This window comes from Solea senegalensis, linkage group LG2 (assembly GCF_019176455.1).
Source record: "Solea senegalensis isolate Sse05_10M linkage group LG2, IFAPA_SoseM_1, whole genome shotgun sequence".
Taxonomy (NCBI): Eukaryota; Metazoa; Chordata; class Actinopteri; order Pleuronectiformes; family Soleidae; genus Solea; species Solea senegalensis.
This window is the reverse complement of record NC_058022.1, coordinates 653,448-680,902: the sequence shown is the minus strand read 5'-3', so window position 1 is coordinate 680,902 and position 27,455 is coordinate 653,448. Positions and strand designations below refer to the sequence as shown.

Below are 27,455 nucleotides of genomic sequence, written 5' to 3'. Positions count from 1 at the left end.
ATCATCAAAATTAAAAGCAATAAACACTTGAGATATATCAGTCTGTGTGGAATGAATGTATACATTATGCAAGTTTCACTTTTTGAATGGAATTACTGACATGAATCAACTTTTTGATGATATTCTAATTATATGACCAGCACCTGTATATACATATACCACATTTTTATACCCACATTTTTTGTGGGTACATGTATATTTTGTTATATGTATGTATGTATATGTATACATACATACATACATACATATAACAAAAACAATTGTTAAAGCAGATGTGGACTGTCTAAAATTGAACATTTATTTTTGAACAGATTACAATAATTTCCTCTCAGATGACTGAAGTAAATGGAACAACCCTGTGTGTGGGGGTCACAGCAGAATGAATCAGGCGTCTTGAAGGCCCACAAGCTCACAGCTCTTCTTCCATAGCGCTACTTGTAGCTCAGAGTCATATGAAATATCAGAGGACTGTATTTTCTGGCCATTATATAGGTAACAGCCCCCCACCCCCTCCATCTCAGAAGCAAGTGCGGTGTATATGGCCGTGGATGCTCCTTCTGCTGGCGTCTGAAAACAAAATAGAGATGGGGACAAAAGAGAAGTAATGAAATACACAAGTCTACCATCAAAATCTTTATTTAAATCCTCATGGGGTTTTGTGTGGTGATATGAGGTACTGACAGCTCTGACTTTCCCATGAGTGCCAGCAAAGCCACAATGCTGTGCTGTGGCACACTAGTGTGCCATGAGTTTAAATGCGTGGATACATAAAGATCTGTAAAATTGGGGCAAGGTGCTGAAACTACTCCAATCCTCCAAATTGGGGGTAAAAAAAATGTTTCCATAGATCTTTTAAAAGTAGGAGTATTTTTATTTCTAGATGTGTGAAAACAGAAAATGATCATCTTAGAGTAAAATTGTCTTCAATATTTGTTCTTGTCAGTTTCCCGTTGGCATGGCTTTGGATTTACTAGAATTAATTGTGTAGACAGATATCAGTTAATTCTCTCAAGACTGCTAAGATAACCAGAATGCATGATAAAAATAGAAGATATAATCTGCATACAAGGCAATTTTATGTTCCACATTGAGATGGCAGCTAAAATCATAGTAACTTTCCTGTAAAACCCAAGACCAAATCCTTCAGGACCCAAAACCCCCAAGCAGTTGGCTAGTCCTAATGTTTTTCCATGTAAATCCTGCTGCCCTGCATGGTTAATGAGCTTTATCTCATACCATTGCAAGATTCCTTTGTCACTGAAGTTTTGTAGTTCAATGATAACTTGGCTGTTGTCAATTGTCTTTGTTTTGCCCAGCCATTGTTCTTTTACAGTGTCTAACTTGATCTCCAGTTTCAGCTTTTCTGGAGGCCAGAGGTTACAACAACACCTCTGTCTGTCCCTGTCTGCCCCTGCACGTTCTTTGAGAAAGGATAAAAAATAATGTCTCCAAAAATATTTTGATGGTACATAGACTTGCAAAAGGGTGAATGACACCCCTGTCTAAGCCTGAGCAGGTCTGCATCATTGGCACTAGATAAATTGAAAAATACATTTTATGATTGAACTTCAGAGTTCACTGGTATCACTGGATTGGTCAACAAATGCAACTGAGCCTGAATTGAATTCCTAGTAACCGCCACTGACCATAACATCATATTTATGAAAGTTGAAAACAAACAATATTGTTTACCAACTGTAGAGCAAGCTCAAACCCTAACTACAAAGCAAACCATGCTAGAAAAAATTTTACCCTGAACAACATCTTGGCCACTGGTCTCTTCAGCACCTGTGCGAGGCTCCACAGGTTGTCATACAAAGCTGTATCTACCATACCAGGATCCACAGCGTTGACTGTAACTGAAAAGCCGCCTGCTGTCATGCACTCCTGCAGGTAGTAGGTGAAGAGGACCAGAGCCAACTTGCTTTGAGAGTAGGCACCATGGGAACTGTAGCAGATCCTAGAGAAAGATAGAAGGGATGGGGTGAGGTTAATTTAGGCTTATTGTTGATTAGTGATTTTATATTTAATGACTGAGTGCTTCTGCCCTTTTTGCCCCTTTCTCCAAGATTCAATTCAATTCAATTTTATTTATATAGCACCAAATCATAACATACAGTACATTTTTTCAAGGCACTGTACATAAACATCAAGGAGAGCAGAGAAACCCAACAGTTCACACAATGAGCAAGCACGAGGCATCAGTGGAAAGAAAAAACTCCCTCTTAAGAAGAAATCTCTGACAGAACCAGGCTCAGAGATGTGCAGTCATCTGCCTCGACCGCTTAGGGTGAAAGGTGAGAGAGAGGTGGGGGACAGAAAGGGGGGAGAGAAAGGACAAGAGGGAGATGAGGTAGAGACAGAAGAGAGAGAGGGACCAGGAGCAGATACACAACAACTGTATATTTGGCAGTTATTCAACTGTTTAGGAATTACAGTACTGAGAAGCTGACATCACAAATGTGTGACATGCTGGTGAATCTTGTTTGTGATTGGATGGTCATTCCACGGAGGTCCTGAGGGCTACCGTAATGACAAGTATATAGGCATAAACTTGATTTCTCTGGTTTCCAGTATCCATCCAACTTTTTTCTACCACAAGCTATGCACACCCATTGATAACCAGCTGGCACAGCAACTAGGAGCACCTTGGGGTTAACTGTCATGCCTAGTGTTACATCCCAGCTTGTTAGGGGTCGATAGGAAGCAACATAAAAACCAAGATGTTTTAAAGAAATAATTTATTTCACAAAGAGTGCTGGAAATAAGGTGGCAAACAACCAAAATGGGCGGTGGATGCTGTTCAAACAACATAAACTTATCAGTCAATGAAAGGGTTAGAGTTAGTTTAAATTTAAGGTTGTGTGTTTTACTATGACTTAAGACGCTAGACTGAAGGAAAGAAAAAAGAGTATAGGTTTTGGAAGAAATATTTTTTCCAGTAACAATTGTGTGCAGATTTCATGTTCGCAAAATGTCTTTCTAACTATAATAATATGATATTTTTTGATTACTGGATTATTGTGAGGTGCCATAGGGTGAGTTGCATAAATAAGCATAAGTTTGTGAACAGGTTTTAGCTGTGTTTTGAAATGGGTTATATCAATCAAAACAATAATTCCTCCTCTGCATTACAATGAGGCATGTGTTGAATACATAAACAAACCCACCCTGTAGCACAAACCGTGGACAGCCCCCACTTTTTGATAAGTAAAAAGTATCAATACAGACGATACTGGCCGGTATTGGATACATTTCAAATTTTACAGTATCGCACACCCCTAGCAACAGGCCAGCAGGGGTCACACATAACTCAGGAAGCACAAGCTTGTGTGTTAATGCTCTTATAACACATTTCCAAAAACCTGATCTATCCCTTAAACAGGAGGACTATAAGCGGCCAAGAATAAACAACGAGGCAAGAACATAGACTTTTCCTCTTACCTCCTGTTTAAGTCACTTATGTCCAGTACTCCAGAAAAGTGTGTTGCAGAGGACATATTGACGATTCTAGAGCAGCAGCCATGTTTTCCTGACCTCTTCAGCAGGTCAAGCAGCATGTTGGTTAGCAGGAAATGGCCCAGATAGTTGAGACCAAAATGGAGTTCAAAGCCATCCTCTGTCTGTTTCTCAGAAACCAGCATGGTCCCAGCTCAATGAGACAACCAGAAGTGTAAGAGGTTTGGTTTTAGCTAGAATAGCTGGATCTTTTCAATCATGAAACACAGAAATGACAGTACCAGTATCAAATATTTACAGTTTACAACTTAATAGCCTACCATTGTTAACCAGAACATGAAGGGATAGACCTCTGTCTTGGAATGCATGAACAAACTGCCGCACTGATTTCAATGAAGTCAGGTCCAGAAAGACATATTCAGCTGTGAAAAAATAGTGTTGTTGTATGAGGTAGATATACACAAACAACAACGTGAATCGGCTTGTGCCTTCTGGGTGTAGTAAGACACTGAAACAAAGAGTGATTAAAACAGCAGGCATCAAAGGTATGTTTTGCAACATTCATCTAGGGGCATGACAAAATAGATACAATGAATGCAATACAGAACACAAGAAGTTTCTACGTACAGTTTGGTACATTCATATTTGGACAATACACATTTTGTCATTTTGCCTCTGTACACCACCAGAATTAATTTTAAATGAAACAATCAAGATGTGAATAAAGCGTGGTATCTAATTTGAGGGATTGAACAGAAGATTTGCATTAACATTTAAGTTATCACAAGCAGTTTTACCCTATTGAAACCTAAGGAATTATTGGACATTATTGTCCATTTTCAGGGGCTCCAAAAATAATAGGACAAACTCAAATCATGATAAACATAAGGCTTGTTTTAATACTTGGTTGAAAACCCATTTGAAGTCTGAAACCCATGGACATCACCAAATGCTGATTTTCCTCCCTGGATATGCTTTACCAGGCCTTTGCTTGTTTGTAGGTCTTTCTGCCCTCAGTTTGGTCTTCAGTAACTGACCGAGAGTACCTTGTACAAGCACACTTCAAAAAAACCTATTAAACTATTAAAAACAAGTTTACATAAAAACAATTTCTTTCCTTTTTGACCAAATGCACAATATATACCTATACACATTCTATAAATCTCTGTCATCCAATTTGATACTGCTGTGGAGATGTAAACAACTTACAGAGGGAAAGCGGGAGATACTGTAGAATGTTCATTACCTTTTCCCTCATTGCCTTGTTCATTAATCTTCCTGGCAGCTGCAGAACCCTCTTCACTCTCGTTCCCAGCTGGGGATGATGAAGATCAAAGGAAATTGGTCAGCAGATGTCCAAATCCTACTGAAGTCTGAGATAACTAAAAGATAACCAATAACAAATTAATTCAAATCCTCTTACTGTCATTTTTGTCTATACAAAACCTTCATTGGTAAAAATCTCACCATTGAGAATGTTGATCACTGCATATAAGGGCATATTAACATAAATGACTGAAGATGTGGTCACAAAATATCCATCCATCCATTTTTTACTGCTTCGTCTCTATCTCAGCTGACATAGGGCAATAGGCGGGGTCACACACACTGGACGGTGTGTCAGTCCATCACAGGGCCACATAGAAAGACAAACAACCATTCACTCTCACACTTATGGTCAATTTAACGTGTCCAATTGACCTAAACACCATATTGCATATTTTGGACTGTGGGAGGAAGCCGTAGAAAACCCACGCACACACTGGGAGTAGATGCAAACTCCATGCAGAACGGCCCTTGTTCCAATCAGGGCTCGAAGCAGGCTAAAGGCAAAGCCAAGCTTAAATGGCCAAGTCTGGCTAATATGAGTGAGAGTTCGGTTCCATCAAAGAGGCTGAGATTAGCCCCAACTCAGTAACCATGGAAACTATGAATCTGGCTAAGCCTCAACCATGGCTAAGCCATAACTGTGGCTCAGGTTTCCATTCCATCAATCTGAGCCTCAACCCTGTTCCACCAAGGTGTCTAATGTGAATGCCAGCCAAGTAACCATGGTAACTTATGCTGCCGGGCAAACCTGGTCTGTAGCAGGCTAAAAGTGAAGCTTAGCACCATCTATGATCAAAGAATGGCCAATAGACAGAAACAGAGACAAATAACTGTCATGGAATGATAAAATAAAATGTAAAACATAAATATATAATAAAATGTATTAAAGAAATTATTTATACTAATAATTATATATTATTTATAAGTACATTAAAGAACATTATCACCAAAATAAAATATAATAAAAAGAAGACACAAATAAATACAAAATTAAACTTATTAGCAAAAAAAATAATAAAAGGAAATTTAAAGAGATCATCATTCTTTTGATGTAACAAGGGTTAGTGCCTCCAATTGATAGGAGATAGATGATTGATTTGCTGTCACCTGCATTATCTTACTGTAATAGGGGTCCTCGTCTCCATTGAATTGCTTGATTTGCTAAATGATTCTAGATAAATAACAACTTTTTTTTACAATCAATAGATCTGTCATATGATTATTTCCTATAGAATGATAACCAACATTGCATTTCTTCATGTAATAATCTACCATCAATTGTATGATAAATGTGATGAGTCATGTAAAATACTTTGATTAAATGTAGCCTATTATTATCAAAAATGTAGGCAAGGCAACTTTATATAGTACATTTTAGCACAAGGTGATTCAAAGTGCTTTACATAAAATAAGATGAAAATACAACAATTCAACATATAGCATCTGGGACAAATTACAGCATGTAAAAATGACAGGCTTAAATGAAAATGATATCAAGTCTGTACAATTGGCCTTGCAGGAAATAAATCAAAGCTATCCCATCGATTTGCATAACATTCAGTTGATAAATGTGATGAATATTACTTTCTAACATTACTACTAGGGCTGCCAAATGATAAAATATGGAGAATTTCACATAAATTGCAGTGAAACAATAATGCTATTTTAATTATGTTCATATGAATGTTACTTATTAGGGCTGTCTTTTTGTTCTTTGGGGATTTTCCTTTTATTTTGAAGGATTTGGTTGCATTAATAGGTCCACATAATTGATTAGTTTAAAATAAAAACCATCAAGAAATCAATTGGTAGATTATTGTCTACATATATTTTGTCCCTTTGATGGGGGATTTATATAACATGATGATGCTGAAATACTTCATTTTCTTTGTCACTTACGCATTCAGCCTGTCGGCAATATTCTGCCAAGCCACATCACTTGCTTTATTGATTGCCGCGGTATTGCCCTTCTTTCGGATTATGTGGCTGTAATCCTCATATACCTCCATGAGGAGCGTTTGCTCCACTGCGGAGAACATCTCTGCACGTTCTTTTCCCTTGCTTTTTTCGGCATTTTTCGTGCTCGACTAGAATGAGCTTTTTATTTTCCCTGTGGGCGTGCACAAGTTGAGGCTTAACAGGTGAGGCTTGACTAAGCGTCAGGTGGAGCCAGCGGATTTCACTTGATGGAACGACTTGGAGCTAGATTGGGAAGTGGAGCCTAGTCAAGCTTCAACCTTACACCCAAGTCTGGCAATTCTTAGCTACGTTGATGGAATACCCCCCAGGGGATGAGGGGAGGAAAACAAAAGAAAATATTTCCTGGGGAAAAGGAAGTGACACCGAGATTGATAAGTCTGTTTAAAATAATGATTATTATATTAAAGAATAAACAAACACTTGTTAGTAAAACCTCTTTTCCACTGAAAAGACAGTCGCTGACAAAAAAATACAGCCTCACGGTTTCACCACTGATGTCCACTGCCTCAGTCTGCTCTCTCACTGCCCCCCCTCCTTTTTGGGCCACACCTCTCCTCTACTCTTTAACTAGGATCAGCTGATTAACAGAATGGAAACAGCTGCTGATTGGAGGAGGGATAGTCCCCTGGAGGAGTGAAGTGCAGAGAGAGACACAAAACACACCACAACCCACATGGCAGCACTAGGGCCGCAACAACATGGTGTCCACCATCTTTGATAACAGTTACGCTAACCGGCTCTTGCTCTGCAGTGTAAACTGAAAACGACTGCAAAGGGAAACATTTTGGTGAAAACTACAAGCCAGCTGATGGCCTTTGTTGTTCAGGGCATCAAAAGAAGATACACAGCTCCTGAAAAGCAGTACTGTGTCTATGAAGAGACTGTTGCTGCTCACAATGATGATTTTTCTTTTTCTTATTATTATTATCAATACAAATTTAAATTCATATATAAAGGTTGATATACACTTCATAATTAGAGCTACATTTACTGATGACAACTTCATCATTTTTATTGTGTAAATCTAACTTATGTAGTATGCAACAGCAAAATCAGTTACTATTCAGCCTCCTTCCACAAGTCTTTATTGTTGAACTGTGGTGTACACGTGAATGCAGGGTAATAAAAAACATTAAAATGTTTGCCATCATATTCAATGGTACAAATGAGTTTCAAGCTTTTCCATGTCTTCATTGTCTTCTCCAAAACTCCAGACAAGCTTAGCCTAGCTTAGCCTTCAGGCATCAAGCTTGCACCACTCTGAATCTCTGACTGGCAAATGATGGAAACTAACTGCTTGTCCTTTCCTTGTTTTTACTGCACATCCCGTTACAATCTAGCACCATAGAAAAACAACCTGAATAATTTACAGGTCTGTAATGTATTCACCAACTAATTCCTCACAGGGATTTGTGTGTTTACACTACTAGCGCTGTCTGCTTCACTCTGTCAGAAGTGAAACTTGTGACAGCAAGACTGTAGCAGGGCAGCGAGCGCAGTGCATTCTGGGAGTTGTGGTTGTTCATCTACACGAGCCAAAAATTAATTGTTCTGCCTTTCTCAGCCAAGAAGGCATGTCAAAAATTGTTTCACATTTGTACAACATAGATGACCCAGTTTTAATAGACATTTATCTATAATACGGTAAAATATTCCTTTAATTAATTAAGGTCCCTGTTATTCATAATCAAATTATCAATTCTTGAATGTGTGTCATGGGTATATTCTTTATTCCCTCCAAACACACCATTCCTTCATAAATGTGTTCATTATATTTGTCAAGTGTGTCTTGTTTCTTGTGCTTATTGTGTTGATCCTGTGATAAAGTACTATATTATAATCCCCTGCATACACCACAGTTCCTTCAGATTTGGATGCAACGGTTATGAGAACATTCTTAACAAGTTGTTTATCACTCTCAGGAGGGATTATATAGATTAACTAATGTGACCAATTCTTGCTGTAATTTCCCTCTTACAATAATATAACGCCCTTCATGGTCTCCGATTTCTTTAGTACATTGAAATTATTGCTACTCCTCTTTTACGACTTCTCTTGTACGCACTATATCATGTGTTTCTAAAGCCAAATTTCTTAAATTGTTCATGTTCTTCCAAGATAGATGTGTTTCCTATAGATATTTGATACTGGCATTCATCTTGCTCATTTTTAGTATTGCTTTGCTTCACTTAATTGGGTTTTTCATCACATTGTTATTCATTGCAACCAGAGTAACATTATTTATCCGATTATTGTAAATATTAAATATTTTGCTCTCCGTTTACCCCACTGCAACCACAGCAACCAACAATAACTCAAGTCCAAAACTAAGTACTTACTTCCACAGCATCTTTGTGGGTTTAGGGGTATGTCCGTTTTAATCGAGGGGCCCCTGTGAGACCCAGATCGTCTAATGAATCACTAATTAACACTACAACATCCACCGATCATAATCTGACAAAGAGGTAAGTTGGAAATATTAATTCAGTTTTTCCCACATTTCCATTCATCTTCCTTGTGTTGTTTCTGTATCTTCCTTGGTTCCTTGTTGTTTAATTTCAGTCTCCACTTGTTGCCAAGTCGATGCTCTCTGCAGCAGATCCTCCAGCTCCATTGTACCTCAGCTCCATACTGGCACCTCCACCTGTATCCCTTGTCTTTTTTTTTAATCATTTCCTTTTCATTTTTTAGGTCGAAACTGCTTTGTCTTTGTCTTCTTGCTCTTGTCCCACCTTTCATTTTACTTCTGAAGAACTTTATGATTGGAAAATTTGGGTTTTATGTTGATAACTGAACGGGAGCTGCTGGCTTAGCTGATCTCTTGACATAATTTAAAGAGGCCTTATTTCATCTCACAGTGTGCATCAACAGAAGAACATACGCAATTGTGGCCAATGCTCATAAAAGCCAAACATTTAAAAGCCAGAAAAAAGGGACAATAGAGTGCTTTAAAATGTTTTCTGTGCATTCAGTCTCTTAAATAAGAGCTGTATTTAATGTAATAATAGTACATAACTTATTATATTTGCTTAATTTATTACAATGAATAAAACAAACAAAGAAAATATGAATGAGATACGATGAGAAAGCAGGTGCAGCCAGTACACAAAGATCAAACTGCTGAGAGAAAAAGGGCATATGTACGTTCAGTGGCCTACCTATGACAACATGCATGCCAAGGCTTGCCAGGTGTTTTGCTGTCTCAAAACCGATTCCTCTAGTACCACCTGTTACAATGGCAACCTTTCCATTTTGCTTGAGTAAATCTGTGGAGGAGAGAGAGCTGAAGTCAGTATCAATATGATAGAACCTTTTGTGGAAACAACTGACAAGGTAATAGCCCCATAGACAGTCTAATTCTAAAAAATAAAAGGTAACAATGCAGACCACTACTCCCACCATTACTGAAAATTAAAATTCAGAAGTGCCTTCAGATGCATAGATCAATATATACTTCAACCAACCCATTGAGTAAATTCAGGCATCCAGTAGTTGACATACCCTGTATTTGCAAATATACATTTAGGTAAGTATATATTAAGGATGCAACAATATTAGTATTATACCCAACTGTTCATTGTGGCCTGGAAGTGCAAACTAGTATTATAAATACAGAAACAAATTAACAAACCCGAAACAAATTTACAAATACAGAAACAAATTAACAAAACTCGAAAGAAATTTACATTTTCCGAAACAAATTTACAAATGCCACAGTTCTTACGAAAAGGGAATGTCCCAATTGCTGCGAGTGACACGGAAATTATACCGTGAGCGCTCAGTTGTGACTTATGTGTGTCATAAGAATGGATACTTGTGACCGAGTGACGCTTTGTCATGGCTGTATTGTAAGAACTGGATAGAGCCCGCTTTGGCTCCGTTCATTCCTATGGAGTTGGTCACACAGTGCATATGCCAAGAAGTTGTGCAGACTCATGATTAGAGCTGAAACAATTAATCGATGAATCGATTATTAATCGATTACTAAATAAATCGACAACTATTTTGATAATCGATCAATCTGTTTGAAGCTTTTTTCATGATTAAAACAAGATTTATGTTTGTTTAAGCTTCTTCAATGTGAGTATTTTCTTAATTTCTTTGCTCTGGAGAACAAAGAAATCATTAAAAGTTAATCATTTTGGTTTGTGGACAAAACAAGACATTTGAGAACGTCATCATTTCCAGGTTTGACGAACACCGATCAACATTATTTAAGTTTTTCTGACATTTTATGGACCAAACGATTAATCGATTAATCGAGAAAATAATCGGCAGGTTAATCGATTATGAAACTAATCGTTAGGTGCAGCTCTACTCATGATCATATTATTGAGTTCGCCAGACCATGTGACCAACACACAATGCATTCTGGGGGGTAAAGGCGGTAGTGTGGTTGTTTATTTCTTTGTTTAGCTGCTCAAACAATAACAATGTGTTAAAAGTAGTTCTATAACTCCAGATTATTTCACTCTAATTCATATTTTCATCACATTTATTAGTAACTTTATGAAAAGATAGTGACGATAAGACAACAGTGATGAAGTGAGCGCAGGTCTCAGTGCATCACAGGTCACAGCTCCACAGTCCGTCATCTGCTCCGTGTTCACGATGTCAATACGAATCCACACAGCAGTGCAGTTAATACATCGATAATAAGTTAGAAAATAAATCCTCATGAGCAATGAATAAATAACTAAATTCTGCCTTCAGATTTTAGTACCTTTATTTAACTTAGTGCCTTATGTCAGTACATCTGAAGGTACCTTTTGTGATTTTACTCCCGCAAGTCTGTTAGAACCCTTCAGTTCAAGGGTTCAAAATGCTGCAGCACGAGTTCTGACAGGAACTAGAAAGAGAGACCATATAACTCCAGTGTTAGCTTCTCTACACTGGCTCCCCGTACAGTTTAGAATTAAATTCTCCTCCTCACGTACAAAGCACTTAATGGTCAGGCCCCTTCATACCTGAAAGACCTAGTCTTACCCTATCACCCTAATAGACCACTTAGGTCACAAAATACAGGTTTACTTGTGGTTCCCAGAGTCTGTAAGAGTAGGATGGGAGGCAGAGCCTTTAGTTACCAGGCTCCTCTCCTGTGGAACCAGCTCCCAATGATAGTTCGGGAGGCGGACACTCTCTCTTTTTTTATCAAATTTTGGACGACATACTAAACTATGACTTTTTTGTCTCATTTTGAACAACATATTAACCTAGGACATTTTTGTCAAATTTTGGACGACATACTAAACTATGACATTTTTGTCAAATTTTGGATGACATACTAAACTATCACTTTTTGTCAAATTTTGGGCAACATAATTTGACAAAATTTTTGCCACATTTTGGACGGCATACTAACCTATGAATTTTTTGTCACATTTTGGACGACATACTAAACTATGAGATTTTTCTGACTTTTTGGACAACTTACCTAACAATTACATTTAACTCCATTTCTGGAAGACATACTAAACTATGACATTTTTGTCAAATTTTGGAAAATTTAAAGTTAAACTTAAAACTTTCCTTTTTGATAAAGCTTATAGTTAGAGCTTGTTCATGGAAACCTGGACCATCTCTTAGTTATTATGTTATAGACCTAGACTGCTGGGGGATTTTCCTGTGGTACACGCACATTCACTCTCTCACACTCAGGATATGATTATGACTTTTTATATGTCATTAACCTTGTCTCTTTCTCTCCCTAGTTTGTGTCTTTCCTTCCTTCCCTCTCTCTCTCTCTCTCTGTATTCTCATCATGCAGTTTCAGGAATCAAGATCCAGTTTTCGAGGCTACCCATATCATCACCATTATTATTGTGCCATAATTAAAAAGTCGATATCATTAACTGTATAAACTTGTAACCTGATACAGTTGTTGTGTATCTGCTCCTGGTCTCTTTCTCTCTTCTGTCTCTACCTCATGTGACTCTAGTCCTTTCTCTCCCCCCTTTCTGTTCCCCACCTCTCCGCTGTCCCCCATTTTCCTTTCACCCCAATCGGTCGAGGCAGATGACTGCACACCTCTGAGCCTGGTTCTGTCAGAGATTTCTTCCTGTTAAGAGGGAGTTTTTTCTCTCCACTGATGCCTAGTATTTGCTCATTGTGTGAACTGTTGGGGTTCTCTGCTCTCCTTGATGTTGTCTATGGACAGTGCCTTGAGATAATGTATGTTATGATTTGGCGCTATACAAATAAAATTGAATTGAATTTATTCACATTTCTCATAAAGTTTTCACATTGTACGGTTCCCTGACAGTAGCACCGATCCCGAGATTCCACATGACTGCGCTTTGTTGTGCTTGTACACTGCTGTGACGTCACGCTGGGATTTTTTTTCTGGGCTTTTAATAGCCTTTGTGAAACCATGAATTATTTGCATGCGGGACTCAAACACACAGATTATCCGCTGGTACCTGTCCATGCAGCGGTACCACGGCTGAGGAGTCGCCGCAGCCATTATTAATACCAGACAATTAATAAACTCCAAGCCTAAACCTGAATATTTCTCTTTTGAAAGCCATAATCTTATTTCATCTCATCCTATTTGGAAATCACGGAAACCAGTTTTGATATTTACTATTTATTGTCCACCTGAGTTTGCAACCCTTCAGAGTTTCTATCAATGCTCTCTGAATTCTTATCTAAGTAATCTCTACTATGGGGACTATGCACAATATTTAACTTTTTGCCGATAACAAATATGCCGATTTATCAGAAGTGATTGGGCCGATAACCGATACCAATATACTGTAAGATGTAGTGTATAAAGATGACTCTCTAATAATGTAATAATAATAATAACCAAAACAAGAAGTTAATCCATAAAAAAAAAAACATTTATTGTTTCACTCAGCTACATCAGAGATTTTACAGAATGAAAACTGCAAAAATTAAGTGCATCACTGTCAATACAAAAATAAAGGCTTCTAACAAAAGCCTTGTGTTCCATGAGAACAAAAATAAATAACTTTTCATTTTAACCCAAATAAACCACAGCAAGCCTGGTTAGGTAGACATTTCCTTACAAAAGAACCTTTACAAACATTTTCTTTGCTCTTGGATTGTTACACAAATAGTTTTTCTCTTAACTTTAGTTCCTCAAGGATCTATCCATCTACTGTCTATTTCTTAATTGTGGGTGTGATCCACCCACAATTAAGAAATAGACAGTAGGGGAGATTTTTCTTGAATAAAAGCAAGAAGCTGCCTTCCCAGCAGAGAATTGGTGTTCCCATCTGGCCTGTGGCTCATCTGTGGCACCTGATCAGGGTTAAAGAGTAGCAGGGGCAGAGGTTTTTAAATGCCACAAGAAATCAATATCAGAATGTCCATAATAACTGTGATTAAAGAGTAAAACTTTCTCCTAAGTTTTAAACATTTTAATTTCATTCAGTTTATCTATCCAGTTAATTTCCATTTTTAGGCTCATTTCACCTTCACAGCAACATAATGCACTAATTACAATTACATTAATTCTTAGCTACCACAAACGTTTATAAATGGCATAACCTTTTACAAAGACAGCATATTTAAAATATCTTACCCTGTCCGTCATGGCCCCCCGGCCTGGTCTCCATCTTCTCCCGTAGCTGTTCCCTCTTGTTTGGATGCAGAGGTGAAGTAACGTTCCTTATATCTCGCATCCAAGATTGTTGCAAGATAATACAGGGGCTCTGCATCGATGTGACCAAAGTCTTCACTGCGTGGTCTGTTGGAGCTGCCTCGTTTAACAGGCTGTAGCTTTGCTTATACCTTTGTTCAGTTGTTCAAACGGATCGAGAATAGACACCATGTTTTCAATTAGGGTCCACTGGTTTGTTATCTTTTGCATGTTGTAGTCTTCTTCCAGCCACTGCGCCGTCAAACTTAACATACTCACTGGACTAACGTCACTCGTCCAAATGTCTGTCATTAAACTGATGTCCTGTATGTTGTTATTAATCAGAGTATGAACAAGTGTTGTTCAAATGTGTAGCACATTTTACAGTTATGGTAAGCATGTTTCTGCAAAGTAGTGGTGGCTTGAAACTTTATAACACAGCTCCAAAAGATGTAGTAGCTGTCCAGGTCTTCAACGACAGAGAATGGCTGATCTTCCAGTGCAGTGAATTCGGGAATTTCTCTGTTTAATGCTTTGGTCCTTGGGTCGTCTCTATCAAAGGTTTTAGTTTTTTCAAATCCCTGATCGAAAGGCAGAAGACCGGCAGCAGAAGCTTTGTGCTACCCGGTGGTGCAGTAGCATTAGCTGTAGCAGCTTTAACGTCCTTATATTCCTTCCATACATATATTTCCATGTGGCTAATTAGGTGAGAGCTGTTGAACGGCGTACTCCTTTTGCCTTCTCTCAGAACTTCAGCCTGACATCTATTGCACGCTGCAGTCGCATTGTCTATGGAAAAAAAGGCCCATACTGGTAATGCAATGGCATGTTTGTTTGAGGTGGCGCATCAATATGACATCATGCGTGCAACAACATCATGCACCAGCAACACAAGGCACTCAGAGTGGAAAATGAGTGAAATTAAGGCAGTGTTGACTAATTCTGTTTGGCTATACTGATCGGCAACATTCTCAGACAAAACTGAGGTCATTATACTCAGCCCTAAACACCTCAGAGAAAAACTTTAGATGGCTTCCAGTTCCACTGTGAGGTAATTTGGAGTTATTTCTGACCAGGAAATGTCATTTGATTTACACATAAAACACTAATTTCCAGAACAGCCTTCTTCCACCTGCGGAACATTATGAAAATTAGAAACATTCTGTCCTTAAACTACGGTGAAAAACTAGTTAATGCTTTTGTTACATCTAGATTGGATTACTGCAACTCATTATTATCAGGATGTTCCAATAAGTCTGTTAGAACCCTTCAGTCAATTCAATAAAACATATCTTCACTTGTAATCTTATAGCTTGTAAATGTCAATTATAAAATAGTATTTGTATAACGGGTATAAATACAATATCAGACTCTACATTGTACTGTTGTGCTGAATATCAGTACTGATGTGATGCGGTCATAGCCACAAGGCCTATTTGAGAAATCTCCTTACTACCCCTTCAATGCCGTTCATTCTTTGACAGATTGAAAGCGTATAATCCATTTCACCATCTGGAGGCACAATCAGTTCTTTCAGTCAGCATTAGGGGATTTTTCACTAAACCATCACATGATTTAACACAAATGGATACTACTAACCACTATATAATCCAGTGTGTGCAGCTAGGTCTGTCACGATAACAAATTTTGCTGGACAATAAATTGTCCCACAAATTATTGCAATAAACGATAATATTGTCTTCGATCTTCATCTAATCCAATGATAATGGTATAATAATGCAGGTACACCTTTTCCAAGATCAATAAACTTTTATTTCTAAAGAATATTTAACAATGGAACTGGAAGACATTTTAAATATCTACAATAAATGAACAAAAGTACCAAAAATAATATATAAAATGGACTCTCAATCTGTTAACAAAATATGCATTGGAATAAAAACCACATACAACCAAAACAATGAATAAAATGTATGTAAACAAAACTGCATTCATTAACAGGCAAAACCAGTTAGAGCCTTTGTCAGTTAGAGCCTTTGTAAACAAAAAGTGCAGATGCCTCAACAGGCCATATGTAAAAAGCTTTTTAAAAATCATTTCTCCAGCATAATGCTTTGTTCAAATAAATTGAAAGTGGGGGTCAGATAGTAAAGGAAGCATGTAGTTCCAAGAGGCTCTGGCGATATTTTTCAATAATCCGATTATTTTACACATTTGTGTTGCAAAAGTGACATTTTTAACGTTAGGAGCGACTCTGTAATGAGCTTGGACAATTATTTCTTAAAGAGCTGACAACATACCCAGAACAAAGCACAAGGTGAAGCTCATGGAGCCTGGCGAGGAGGCTACTGCTGTGGAAATGGCTGAGTGTGGGGATGCTAACAGCAGCAGCACTGACACAGATATTTTCCGAGCAATGGATAAACTATCTGAAAACATCATCAAAGCCATCAACGCTAAAACAAACACGGTGCTTGAGGCTATAAGAGACCAAACAACCCAAATTCAGGCGCTAGGCACCCGAGTTGAAGAGGTGGAAGACAGAGTTGCTAGCATGGAGACCACAACGGAGTCTTAACTGGCCAAGGTCACAAGTTTGGAGAAACAAGCGAGTGGCTTGTTGGCTTGTTTACATACTGTTCAATTTGCACAGCCATTCTACCTCACTCACTGTATTCCACTGTCTCTGGTATTTGTATATATATATATATATATTATGGTTTACTGCTTTGCTACTTCTGCGCATAAATAGTATATTCTATATATTTTTTCTTTTTCAATATTTTTAATATTCTTATATTAAGACTTGTTTTATTCAGTGTTTATCTGTTACTCTGTGTTGTCAGGGAGACCCAGAGTCAAGAAATTTAAATTCTGTATAGTGACCCTCAAACTGCAGTTTTAACTAATGGGTTAAGATCAAAATGCTTTACATTTTGTTGTCCCCCTGTCCTCCCAGTGATTGATGTATTTAGGGCATTTTCTGGATATAGGATTAACTTTAACAAATCAGAGGCTATGCCCTTGGGTAGTCTTACCACAATGCCTGATACTATACCACCCTTTCCTTTCAAATGGTCGCCCTCTGGTTTTGTCTATTTAGGTATTTTTATCATCCCTTCATTTAGTCAGATGTACAAGTCCAACTTTGTCCCGTTATTTAGTAACGTAAAACAAGATCTAGAACGTTGGAACTCACTCCCTGTTTCTTGGTTAGGTAGAGTAGCCCTGATTAAAATGACTGTGTTACCTAGGTTACTTTATCCCATTCAAATGATTCCTGTACTGTTTTTTAAATAGGGCCTTAAAATATTTAATTAGCTGGCTCAGTTATTTTATTTGGAGTAAACGCACACCGAGATTAAAAAGTTTTATGGGTGGCTTGGATTTGCCGAATATTAATATTTACCAGCTACGTGCTCATTTGAGATTTATGTCTGAGTGGTTCAAGGGTGAGACATCTTCTATTTGGCTAAACATTGAATCATCTTTGTCAAAATGTAAGTTACAGGATTTGTTATTTTTTAAGAACTTTAAGAACATAGGAGATAACTGTACCAATCTGATAACAATAAATGCTCTGAAAGCTTGGCGATCTGCAAGTCGTCTAGAAGGGAGGCTCAAATTGACTTCCATGTTTATTCCGATAAATAATGATCTTGATTTTACACCGGGAGCGATGAATTAATTTTTCCGCAATGGCATAACAAAGGCATAACCAAACTGGGAGATTTGTTTTTAGAAAATGGTTTAATGTCATTTGAACAATTGTTGGAGAAGTACCAACTTTCAAAACAATGTTTTTCCGTTTTTTACAGATAAGGCATTATATTATTAAGAGTACAACCCTTATTGAACACCCTAAGATTGCTGCTGTTGAGAAAGTGCTGGTTCAACCTCCAGGGAAGGTGTCTATTAGTCTGCTTTATAAAGTATTAGCTTGTACTTCCACTACTGATGATGAGACATGGGAGGATATTTGGAGTTATGCTAAAAAGATTTCTATCTGTGCTCAGGCAAAAGCAATCCAGTTGAAAATACTGGATATCGGAACATAATCTCCTAATCGCAGGTATTTCTTCAACCCGGCACTTTCTCCTTTGTGGCTTAAATGTAAGACAGAAATAGGTACCTTAACTCATTGTCTATGGTCATGTCATAAATTACGGAAATATTGGTCTGACATATTACGTGAAATTGAAAAGATATTTGGTTTGGATTTAGAAAAGGATCTAATGTGTTTGATTTTAGGTATCCCAAGTAGAAATATACTTACCAATTCTGGCAAAAGGTTATACAACATTCTAACCTTTGCTGCTCAGAAAAATATATTGTTACAGTAGATTAATGATAAGAGCCCCTCTGTTAATGGTCGGTGTAAGATATTACTGGAGTTGATTCCTCTAGAATATCTTACAAATATTATACATCACATCACATCAAGTTGACAGGCGCTTGCACATGCCTCAGACATCAATTGTCTTTGGTAGCGCTGTCATTTGCTTGTGACAGAGGCTTGTTAGAATTTAGAATAACTTTTTTAGAATTTTGACCATGACATGAATTCGAAGACACAACCTTCTGATCTGGAGTGAGACGCTCAACTGCTGCACCACAGAATGTGTTACATAGGCCGGCAGAGGCTTGTTGCATGAATGGGGAGAAGTCTGCCATCTCTGATTGCCTTGTTTAAAATGTCTGTAGGCAACTGTAGGATGAATGGACTTTGGACTTCAACAGGTATTTTTATGTTAAGATTTTAATTATCACCTATGGCTATAGTGTAGATTTGCACTGTGTGGTCATATTAAATGAAAAGTGCATCAATGTAACTACTGCGGGGTCAATCTTTTTTAGTTAGTATTAGTATTAGTATTGAAACTGAAATGTGGATCTAAAATGGACTTCAAATTCATACTTCATGTTCTCATAAGTGCCAGGAATGGCATTCAAGTTTCAAACACAAGATCTCTGAAGTTTGCAGAGGTTTGGTTCCATTTGTGCTCTGATGCATGAATGACCCTCTGTTGGGCAACATATTCAAGATCAGCTATCTGGCTTTTGAACTTGGAGATCTATATCTCATTATCACCTATGCTGGCCATTTCAATTTTAAGATTGTGCTTATTTACACCAGTGAATGTGGACATACATAATGGGTTGTGATGATGCATATTTTAGTAGACAAGATAATATAGATAATATAAGATAATATATTCTCTGCAACAAGAGGTGTTCCAGTGAAAGAAAAAATTAAAATAGAATAACAACAGCCGTTATGTATTTCCTTTTCCCCCAAAGCTACAAGGAGCCACTGCAGATGGCCAGAGCTGCAGGTTGCAGAGCCTGGACTTAGGTGGACAGCCCAGAAGACTCAACACAAATGCAAAAGTGACAATGTGAATGCAAAAGCAAAACACAAATGCAAAAGCCACAAAGGAAGTCAGCAGTTGTGAGGGGTGTTACAGTACATCCCAGTTGCTGGGGCAGTGCTGCTGGGCTGGTGTGCAGCTTTACATTTAGGAAGCAATGCACTCAATGGAAGAATGTAGAAGTCCATGAAGCAGTGCATGAAGTGGGCCTGTACTGTCCAGTTTATTTTATAATATTTTATATATTTTTATTAGTAGTTCATGGTTTTAAAAGTACTTCATAAGTATCTGCAGTGTTACAGCAGGCAAATATCACAACATGGTAGAAAATAGAAATAATTAAGAAAATATGAGTATTAAATATATGCAAAGAAATGTGGAAGACAAACAATACAACAATTTGCTCCACTATACAGTATAGACATTTAAACATGTATTATTTGAGATAATCATTTTATATTTAATCACAGTCATAATATATAATTGTTTTGACGGATACATTTCAAAGGTAAGTAAGGTATGAACATGAGACAGGAAGAATACAAGTAGTACAAATGCAAATCAAATAAACAAAAACAATTATTAATGTGATAAATAGAATAAATGAACTGACCTGGTAAAGCAAAAGCTCTGTTGAATAGCTGATAGAGAAGAACTTTTACGCCGCACAAATATAGTCTGATACAAGGCAACAACACAGCCTGCAGCCACATCTTTCAGCTGCGTCCGAAAGTCTTACTGCGTTGCACTGTAATGACTCCGGGTGGGAGCCAGCACTGTCTGTCCGTAGTTCCGCCTTTAAGAAAGTCGCGTAACAAATATCGGCCCTTTCTCAATACTTAAGTATGCAAGTATGTACTTGCGTACTTAGGAAGTACGTACTTCAGAAGTACGACTGGAGTACATACTCAACAAACGCAGTACATACTATGTATGATCATCCATGGATCTCTTGGAACAGCGGCGTAATTCCTTGTTCTACTGTTTGAATGGCGGGTGGCGCCAAGTGCTTACGCCTCATTACCGCCACCTACAGTGTTGATTAATGAACATATGAAATACTTTGAATAAATGCATATATATAGTTATTATTTTCACATTTTCAATATTTAACTTCATTTATTAATTTATTTATATTAAAATATACAGTATAATCTGGAAATAGATATATTACAGCAGTATAGAGTAGTATGGGCCATTCTACCGAATTCGTGCAAATTGCTGTCCCACAATAAAAAAACTATTTAACAAAACAATTAAGAATTCAGACCTTCAATATTTACTAAGATTATGTTATGATCTAGTTAGACAAGACTGTAACTAGATAGTAATTAAGCTAAATATATACAAAATCATCATTTATGCTACCTTCCTAGGTACTTTCTATTGGGAAGTAGTTGTCCCAATCTCTAAGCCCTAAATTTCAATCCATGAAAATAATACTTAAAAGAATTTTGTCATTTTTTCCAATGGTGTATTTTAAAATATATGTTTGGTTTATTTTAAACAGAATGTAAAACATTTAGATTCATTTTGAAGTTTTTTTTAAAATTACAAAACATGCTTTAAAAAATGCTGTCCCACACTTTCATGTCACAACCGTAACACGAGTTGTTTTACCACATGGGTGGAGCCTGGTTTTAGTCACACCCCAGAATTTCTGACCAAGAAGTGACAATGCATCCCTGTCCCTCATGGCTGCATGGTGAGATATTACCTCTCATAATTTTTAAGTAAATGGGCTCCAAAGTCTGAAAATCAGCATGTTGCATTAATAATTGTCACAACCGTACACATATTATCTCCAAGTAAATACACTTTTGGGGGCTCAAAACAAAATATTATGTTTTGTTGTGTGTACAACTGTTCAAACATCTGTTCCTAGCCATTTACTTGTTAGCATGTTTGAGTTATGCTAGGAATTAGGTAAAAATGTCACAACCGTAACAGTCACAACCGTAACAAATTGTAACGTTACGGTTGTGACATAATCATTATGGTAGTGACAACATGTAATTTTCATCATTATTATTACATTATACTCTTAAAACATACTAATAATATTAATAATAATAATAGTAATATTGTTATTATATTTGATTTGTATAGCACAACATGAAGATAATGCTGATTTATATTTGATATTATACAGCTAAGGCTCACACGGTAGTGTAGTGGTTAGCACTCTCGCCTTGCAGCGAGAAGACCCGGGTTTGAGCCCCGGTTGGAACAAGGGCCTTTCTGCATGGAGTTTGCATGTTCTCCCCGTGTGTGCGTGGGTTCTCTCCGGGTTCTCCGGCTTCCTCCCACAGTCCAAAAACATGCAACGTGGGGATTAGGTAAATTGGATACTCTAAATTGCCCGTAGGATTGAGTGTGAGAGTGAATGGTTGTTTGTCTCTAGTTGTGTGTGGCCCTGCGATGGACTGGCGAACTGTCCAGGGTGTACCCCGCCTATCGCCCGATGTAGCTGAGATTGGCACAGCACCCCCCGCGACCCTCTGGTGGAGGATAAAGCGGTTAGATGATGACAGATGATGATGATTATACAGCTAAGGTGGGAGAAAGCAAGCAGCAATGCCAAAAGAACATAAAAAGAGTGGAGCAGAGGGTGAGAGAATACAGAAAAAAGAGAGAAGTATGAAGAATATTTACGATATATATGTTCAATTCAATTTTATTTGTATAGCGCCAAATCATAACATACATTATCTCAAGTCACTATACATAGACAACATCAAAGAGAGCAGAGAATCCCAACAGTTCACACAATGAGCAAGCACTAGGCATCAGTGGAGAGAAAAAACTCCCTCTTAACGAAGAAATCTCTGACTGAACCAGACTCAGAGATGTGCGGTCATCTGCCTCGACCGGTTGGGGTGGAAGGAAAAATGGGGGACAGCGGAGAGGTGGGGGACAGAAAGGGGGGAGAGAAAGGACAAGAGGGAGATGAGGTAGAGACAGAAGAGAGAGAGAGAGACCAGGAGCAGATACACAACAACTGTATCAAGTTACAAGTTTATACAGTTGATGATATCGACTTTTAATTATAGCACAATAATAATGGTGATGATGGGTAGCCTCGAAAACTGGATCTTGATCCTGCAACCTGCAAGATGAGAATACAGAGAGAGAGAGAGAGGGAAGGAAGGAAAGACACAAACTCGGGAGAGAAAGAGACAAGGTTAATGACATAAAAAGTCATAATCATATCCTGAGTGTGAGAGAGTGAATGTGCTTGCACCACAGGAAAATCCCCTAGCAGTCTATATATAAACCATGTATATGTATATATATATATATATATATACACACAAATATGTACATATTATATTTAAATACAGATACAATGACTGTGCGACTGTAATATAAATCTAAAATTCAAAGTTAAAATAAATAAAACATTAATAATATACAAACTTTCAAACTGTAAGGTCAAAATGTTTACATTAAAAACAAAATAACACGTCAACAACAAATCACACCAAGCATGTAATGACAGCGACGTCTGAGCCAGCGGGTAATTTCATCAGGACAGGCCGAGGTAACGCTGCCCTGTGCCGGGCACTGTGAGCGCCGAGCGTCTGCAGACAAGTAGGTCATCACCTCCGACAAACGTTGCTGCCAAACTATAAATACGTCATATCTTAATACACAAACCACATGTTTGAATTCTAAATGACTAATCTCTCGCCTCAAATGATCTTAAAACTTTGTTCAGGGACACAGAAAAATATTTATTTCAGATTTATATTTGTATTAGAGATGTTCCGATACCATTTTTTCCCTCCCGATACCGATTCCGATACTCATGCTGCCGGTATCGGACGATACCGAGTACCGATACCGATACCTGCGTGTTAAGAAAAAAAAAATCATACTATACCTGCGTGTGATACTGTGATATGATTATCATTGTGGTAAGGCCTTGCTCAGGTTAAACCCTTTGTAAAACATGAATGAATACAGCTAATGGAAGCCATCTTTTTTATATTTATTTTTGAATAGAACAGTATAAAAAACAGTAGTGCAACGGCAACTTCAATAAATACAGGAATAATTATAAAAAACAAATTAAAGTGCAGCATTATGTAATAAAATAATAATTTAAATCTTTAAATAGTGCAGTATTTAACAATAGTGCAACACCAACCTATAAAGTAAACATAAAAAACACAAATCAAAAGAGCAGCAGCTACACAGTAAACAAAAAATACTTTAAAACAAGTAGGCTACACATTGCAGTAGCATTTCTAGCAATTTAGTATTGCTCATAATTTCAAATGCAAAGGCAGATTCTTCTTCAAGAAGATAAGCATTTCTGCCCTCTCTCCTCCTAGCCTGTTCCTTCTTGCGTCAACAATGTTGGACGCTGCACTGAACAGTCTCTCACTGTCAACACTGGTACAAGGAGCACAGAGAAACTTTGCAGCAGTGGCAGCCAGGGTGGGAAACCGAATTGCGTTGACTCCCCAGTAATGGAATGGGCTGTCTGAGCGTGGGACCGTTTGCTCTGTCAAATATGTCTGTATTTGAACTTGCATGCTTGTGCTGCTTGCCCCACGTTCCTCATCATGCTCCTGCAGGATTTCCTCAAACAGGCCTTTCAAGCTGCTCTTTCTGCTGCTGCTGCTGTCCGGCTGTGCTTCCATACGGGGGGCTTTATGGGGGTTTTCTGGCACTCTCTCTGCTCCCTCAGGTGTGGTCCTGCTCTGTAACACCTCCATCTTTTCCACCTCTTGGGTCAGAGCATCCTTGGCATGTTTGATGCTGTCTGCACCTGTGAAGTATCTGAAACAACAATGAAAAATAATTAATAAATGTATAATTGTGTAAAATAAATAAACCACTTCCTCCATAGTTGCTTTTAGTGGTAACATATTAATGCAATAGTAATCAGTAATGCAATGTCTAGTTATCCAAACACCATTTCATAATTTTGCTTATAATATAGACATTTAATAAAAATATTAGACATACCTGTCTTTGAATCTTGGGTCTAAAAGAGTGGCAACTGCATACAAGGGCTCATTCTCGATGGTCTTGAATCTTTTCTGGACAGCCTCAAGAAGGGTTGTTTTCATAGTTTTTATCCCTGTGTCTCCCTGGTTCTCCTGAGCAAGCAGGCGTTTCAGCACTGTGACTGAGGGAATGACTTCAGCTGCAGAAGAGGTGGAGGCGCTAATCTGTCTGGTCAGTTCTTCAAATGGTACAAGAACAGTGATTGTTTTCTCCAGTAAAGCCCACTGGTTAGCCGTAAGGGTAACTGGCAGGTCGTGGTCAGCTCCATATGCTGAAATTGACCGCTTCTGCTCCAGTAAACTCTCGACCATATAATAGGTACTGTTCCACCTTGTTGCTACGTCTTGGTGCAGACGTTTGGTGGGCATTTGGAGATCTTTTTGAATATCCTCCAGGCGTGAAGTAGCCAGTGGCGAGTGTTTGAAATGGGCGACTATCTTCCTACCATTCGCCAGTGCGTCACTCACACTTCTCTGTGACAGTAGCCCTTCATGCACCACAAGCTGGAGAGTGTGGGCGAAGCATCCCAAACTTGGTACATCCATCTCGTCCATGGCTTTCTTCATGTTGCTAGCGTTGTCGCGCAAAACAACATGGACGTTGGACTTGGGAATTTTCCACTTCACTAGCATCCCCTCAATTGCTTCGGCAATTAATGTGCCAGTATGTGACCCTCGGAACTCGTTAGCGTGCAGCACCGCACTTCGAGGGGTAAATGCTGTCTCTCTGTCCACCCAGTGTGACGTTAAACTTAGTAAAGACATTGGGCTCACGTCGGAGGTCCAAATGTCCGTGGTAAAGCTGATTGCATCCACGTCTTTCAGCATACACGAAATATGTTCCATAACTGTCTCGTATAATTTGGGTAGCGCAGTTTCGGAGATATATTTACGACCTGGCAAACAGTACCTTGGCTCCAAATGCTCCATTAAGCGGCGAAATCCCACATTTTCGACGACAGACAGGGGTTGGTCATCCAGGACAATAAACTCCAAAATTGTGTCTGTTATTTTCGTCGCTTTTTGGCTGTCTTTGGGGAATTTATCAAAACGCTTGAAGGCACCTTCCAGAGTTTGCTGCTGCAGTTTGTCCCTCTTTCCCCCCTTAGCTTTAGTAGCGTTAAACTCTTCATGCTCTTTAGCGTGACGCGTCTTCAAGTGTTTAATCAAATTGCTGGTGTTAAAACTTGCGACACTCGTGCCACCCCTCGAAATTGAGTCTTTACAGATGTTGCATGTTGCTGTCTTACTTGTGGGAGCCTCAACTGTAAAATATTGCCAAACCGCCGACATGATGCGCCAACTTAGCTCCTTTTTCTGATTTAACGTGTCCCAGGTTGATCAATTCTTCTTCGCCCCCCTAAAACGGCAGCTGCCGATGGCAGCACAGCGCAACTATTTTAAGAGCAGCGAAGAAGAACTGTATCAGCGCTAACGGAGCTAACCAGTAAATTACGTGGTATCGGATCGGTGCCTGGACTCCAGTACTCGCCGATACCGATACCAGAATTTTCGGCAGTATCGGAGGCTTTTCCGATACTGGTATCGGAATCGGAACAACTCTAATTTGTATCATCTGCCGCTATGTTCCACCGAAATGCATTCAGGGATACATGGCTTTCCCAAGTATGCTCAAGTCATCACCCGATCTATACTTGGTAAAATAGCAAGAACACTTCCGGGTTTGAGAACCGTACTCGCTGTTCACGGACTTGAGAATTGGAACAGAACTTGGACTGAGGCTGATGACGTTTTCACAAGTACGGCCAAGTACGCACAAGTATGGATATTGAGAAACGGCCTATGTGTCCCTGTGATGGACTGGTGACCTGTCCAGGGTGTGACCCTGACCTTTCACCCTATGTCAGCTGGAGATTGGCACCTCGTTCATATGTGTGTGTGTCTCGCATTTAAAACAAAGTTACCATAGTTTCATGCAGTCGTGCAGTGATGACTCCGCCCACGTTGAGTAGGTCCTTTTTTTGTAGTGGAGATGCAACCTAAACTGTGCCGTGTCGAGGCGAGGCGAGTAGAGCAAGTATGTAACCCTTTCTGGCCACAAATGTGTGTGTGTGGCAAGCAACAGGTAAGGAAAGATGCACAATCATAATACACTTTTTTTATTGAGGCAATATCTCTGTCACCCTGCATATTTTGAGTTTTTGAGGGGGTTTTTGTGAGAGCCGCACAATAATAAGAGAGGCTGTGTATCACCCTGCAGTGTTGTGAATAAAGTGCCGTTCTTCAGCACAGACGGAGTCCCATGGTTTAATGTATTGTTGCTGTAATGAGCTAATACGTAATAATTAAAGGAGCTAGAAGGATTCTTCACAACACTGACAACAAGAAGATTAGAGCAAGAAAACACATTTTTTCTGAGTCCATCTTTGATTCTATTAAGAAAAATAAACAATAATGCAATAAATGGTTTGATTGGTGTTAAAGAAAAAGTTAACCATCAAAATCTACACATTTATACAATTGTAATCACTTCTTTGTGAAATCAATTTTGATTGCATAAATGATAACTATCATCATTTAGATCATCTCCCTTTGCCATCATTGTGCATGATGCAGGATGTGTGACAACCAAAACTTGGTTTTGTGGTGTCGAACAGATTTGCTGTGTGGAGAGACTGTGATACTCGCCCTATTATTTGTATTCTTATTTATCTTTATTTATTTTCTGAACAGGACAGGGGATGGGGTGTACAGAGAAGAGGAAGG

General features: G+C 38.4%; 1 protein-coding gene across 1 annotated transcript; it reads right to left on the bottom strand.

Annotated features, from left to right (window-relative positions):
- Positions 1–284: 284 nt before the first annotated feature.
- dhrsx (dehydrogenase/reductase (SDR family) X-linked) lies at positions 285–20,672 on the bottom strand. The gene is made up of 7 exons (XM_044053553.1): positions 20,321–20,672; positions 9,927–10,034; positions 4,706–4,774; positions 3,780–3,881; positions 3,445–3,652; positions 1,753–1,960; positions 285–567 (listed from the first exon to the last, which is right to left on the bottom strand). Exons 1-7 carry the CDS (start codon positions 20,418–20,420, stop codon positions 385–387), a joined length of 978 nt encoding a protein of 325 aa, XP_043909488.1. The 5' UTR covers positions 20,421–20,672; the 3' UTR covers positions 285–384.
- Positions 20,673–27,455: the final 6,783 nt, after the last annotated feature.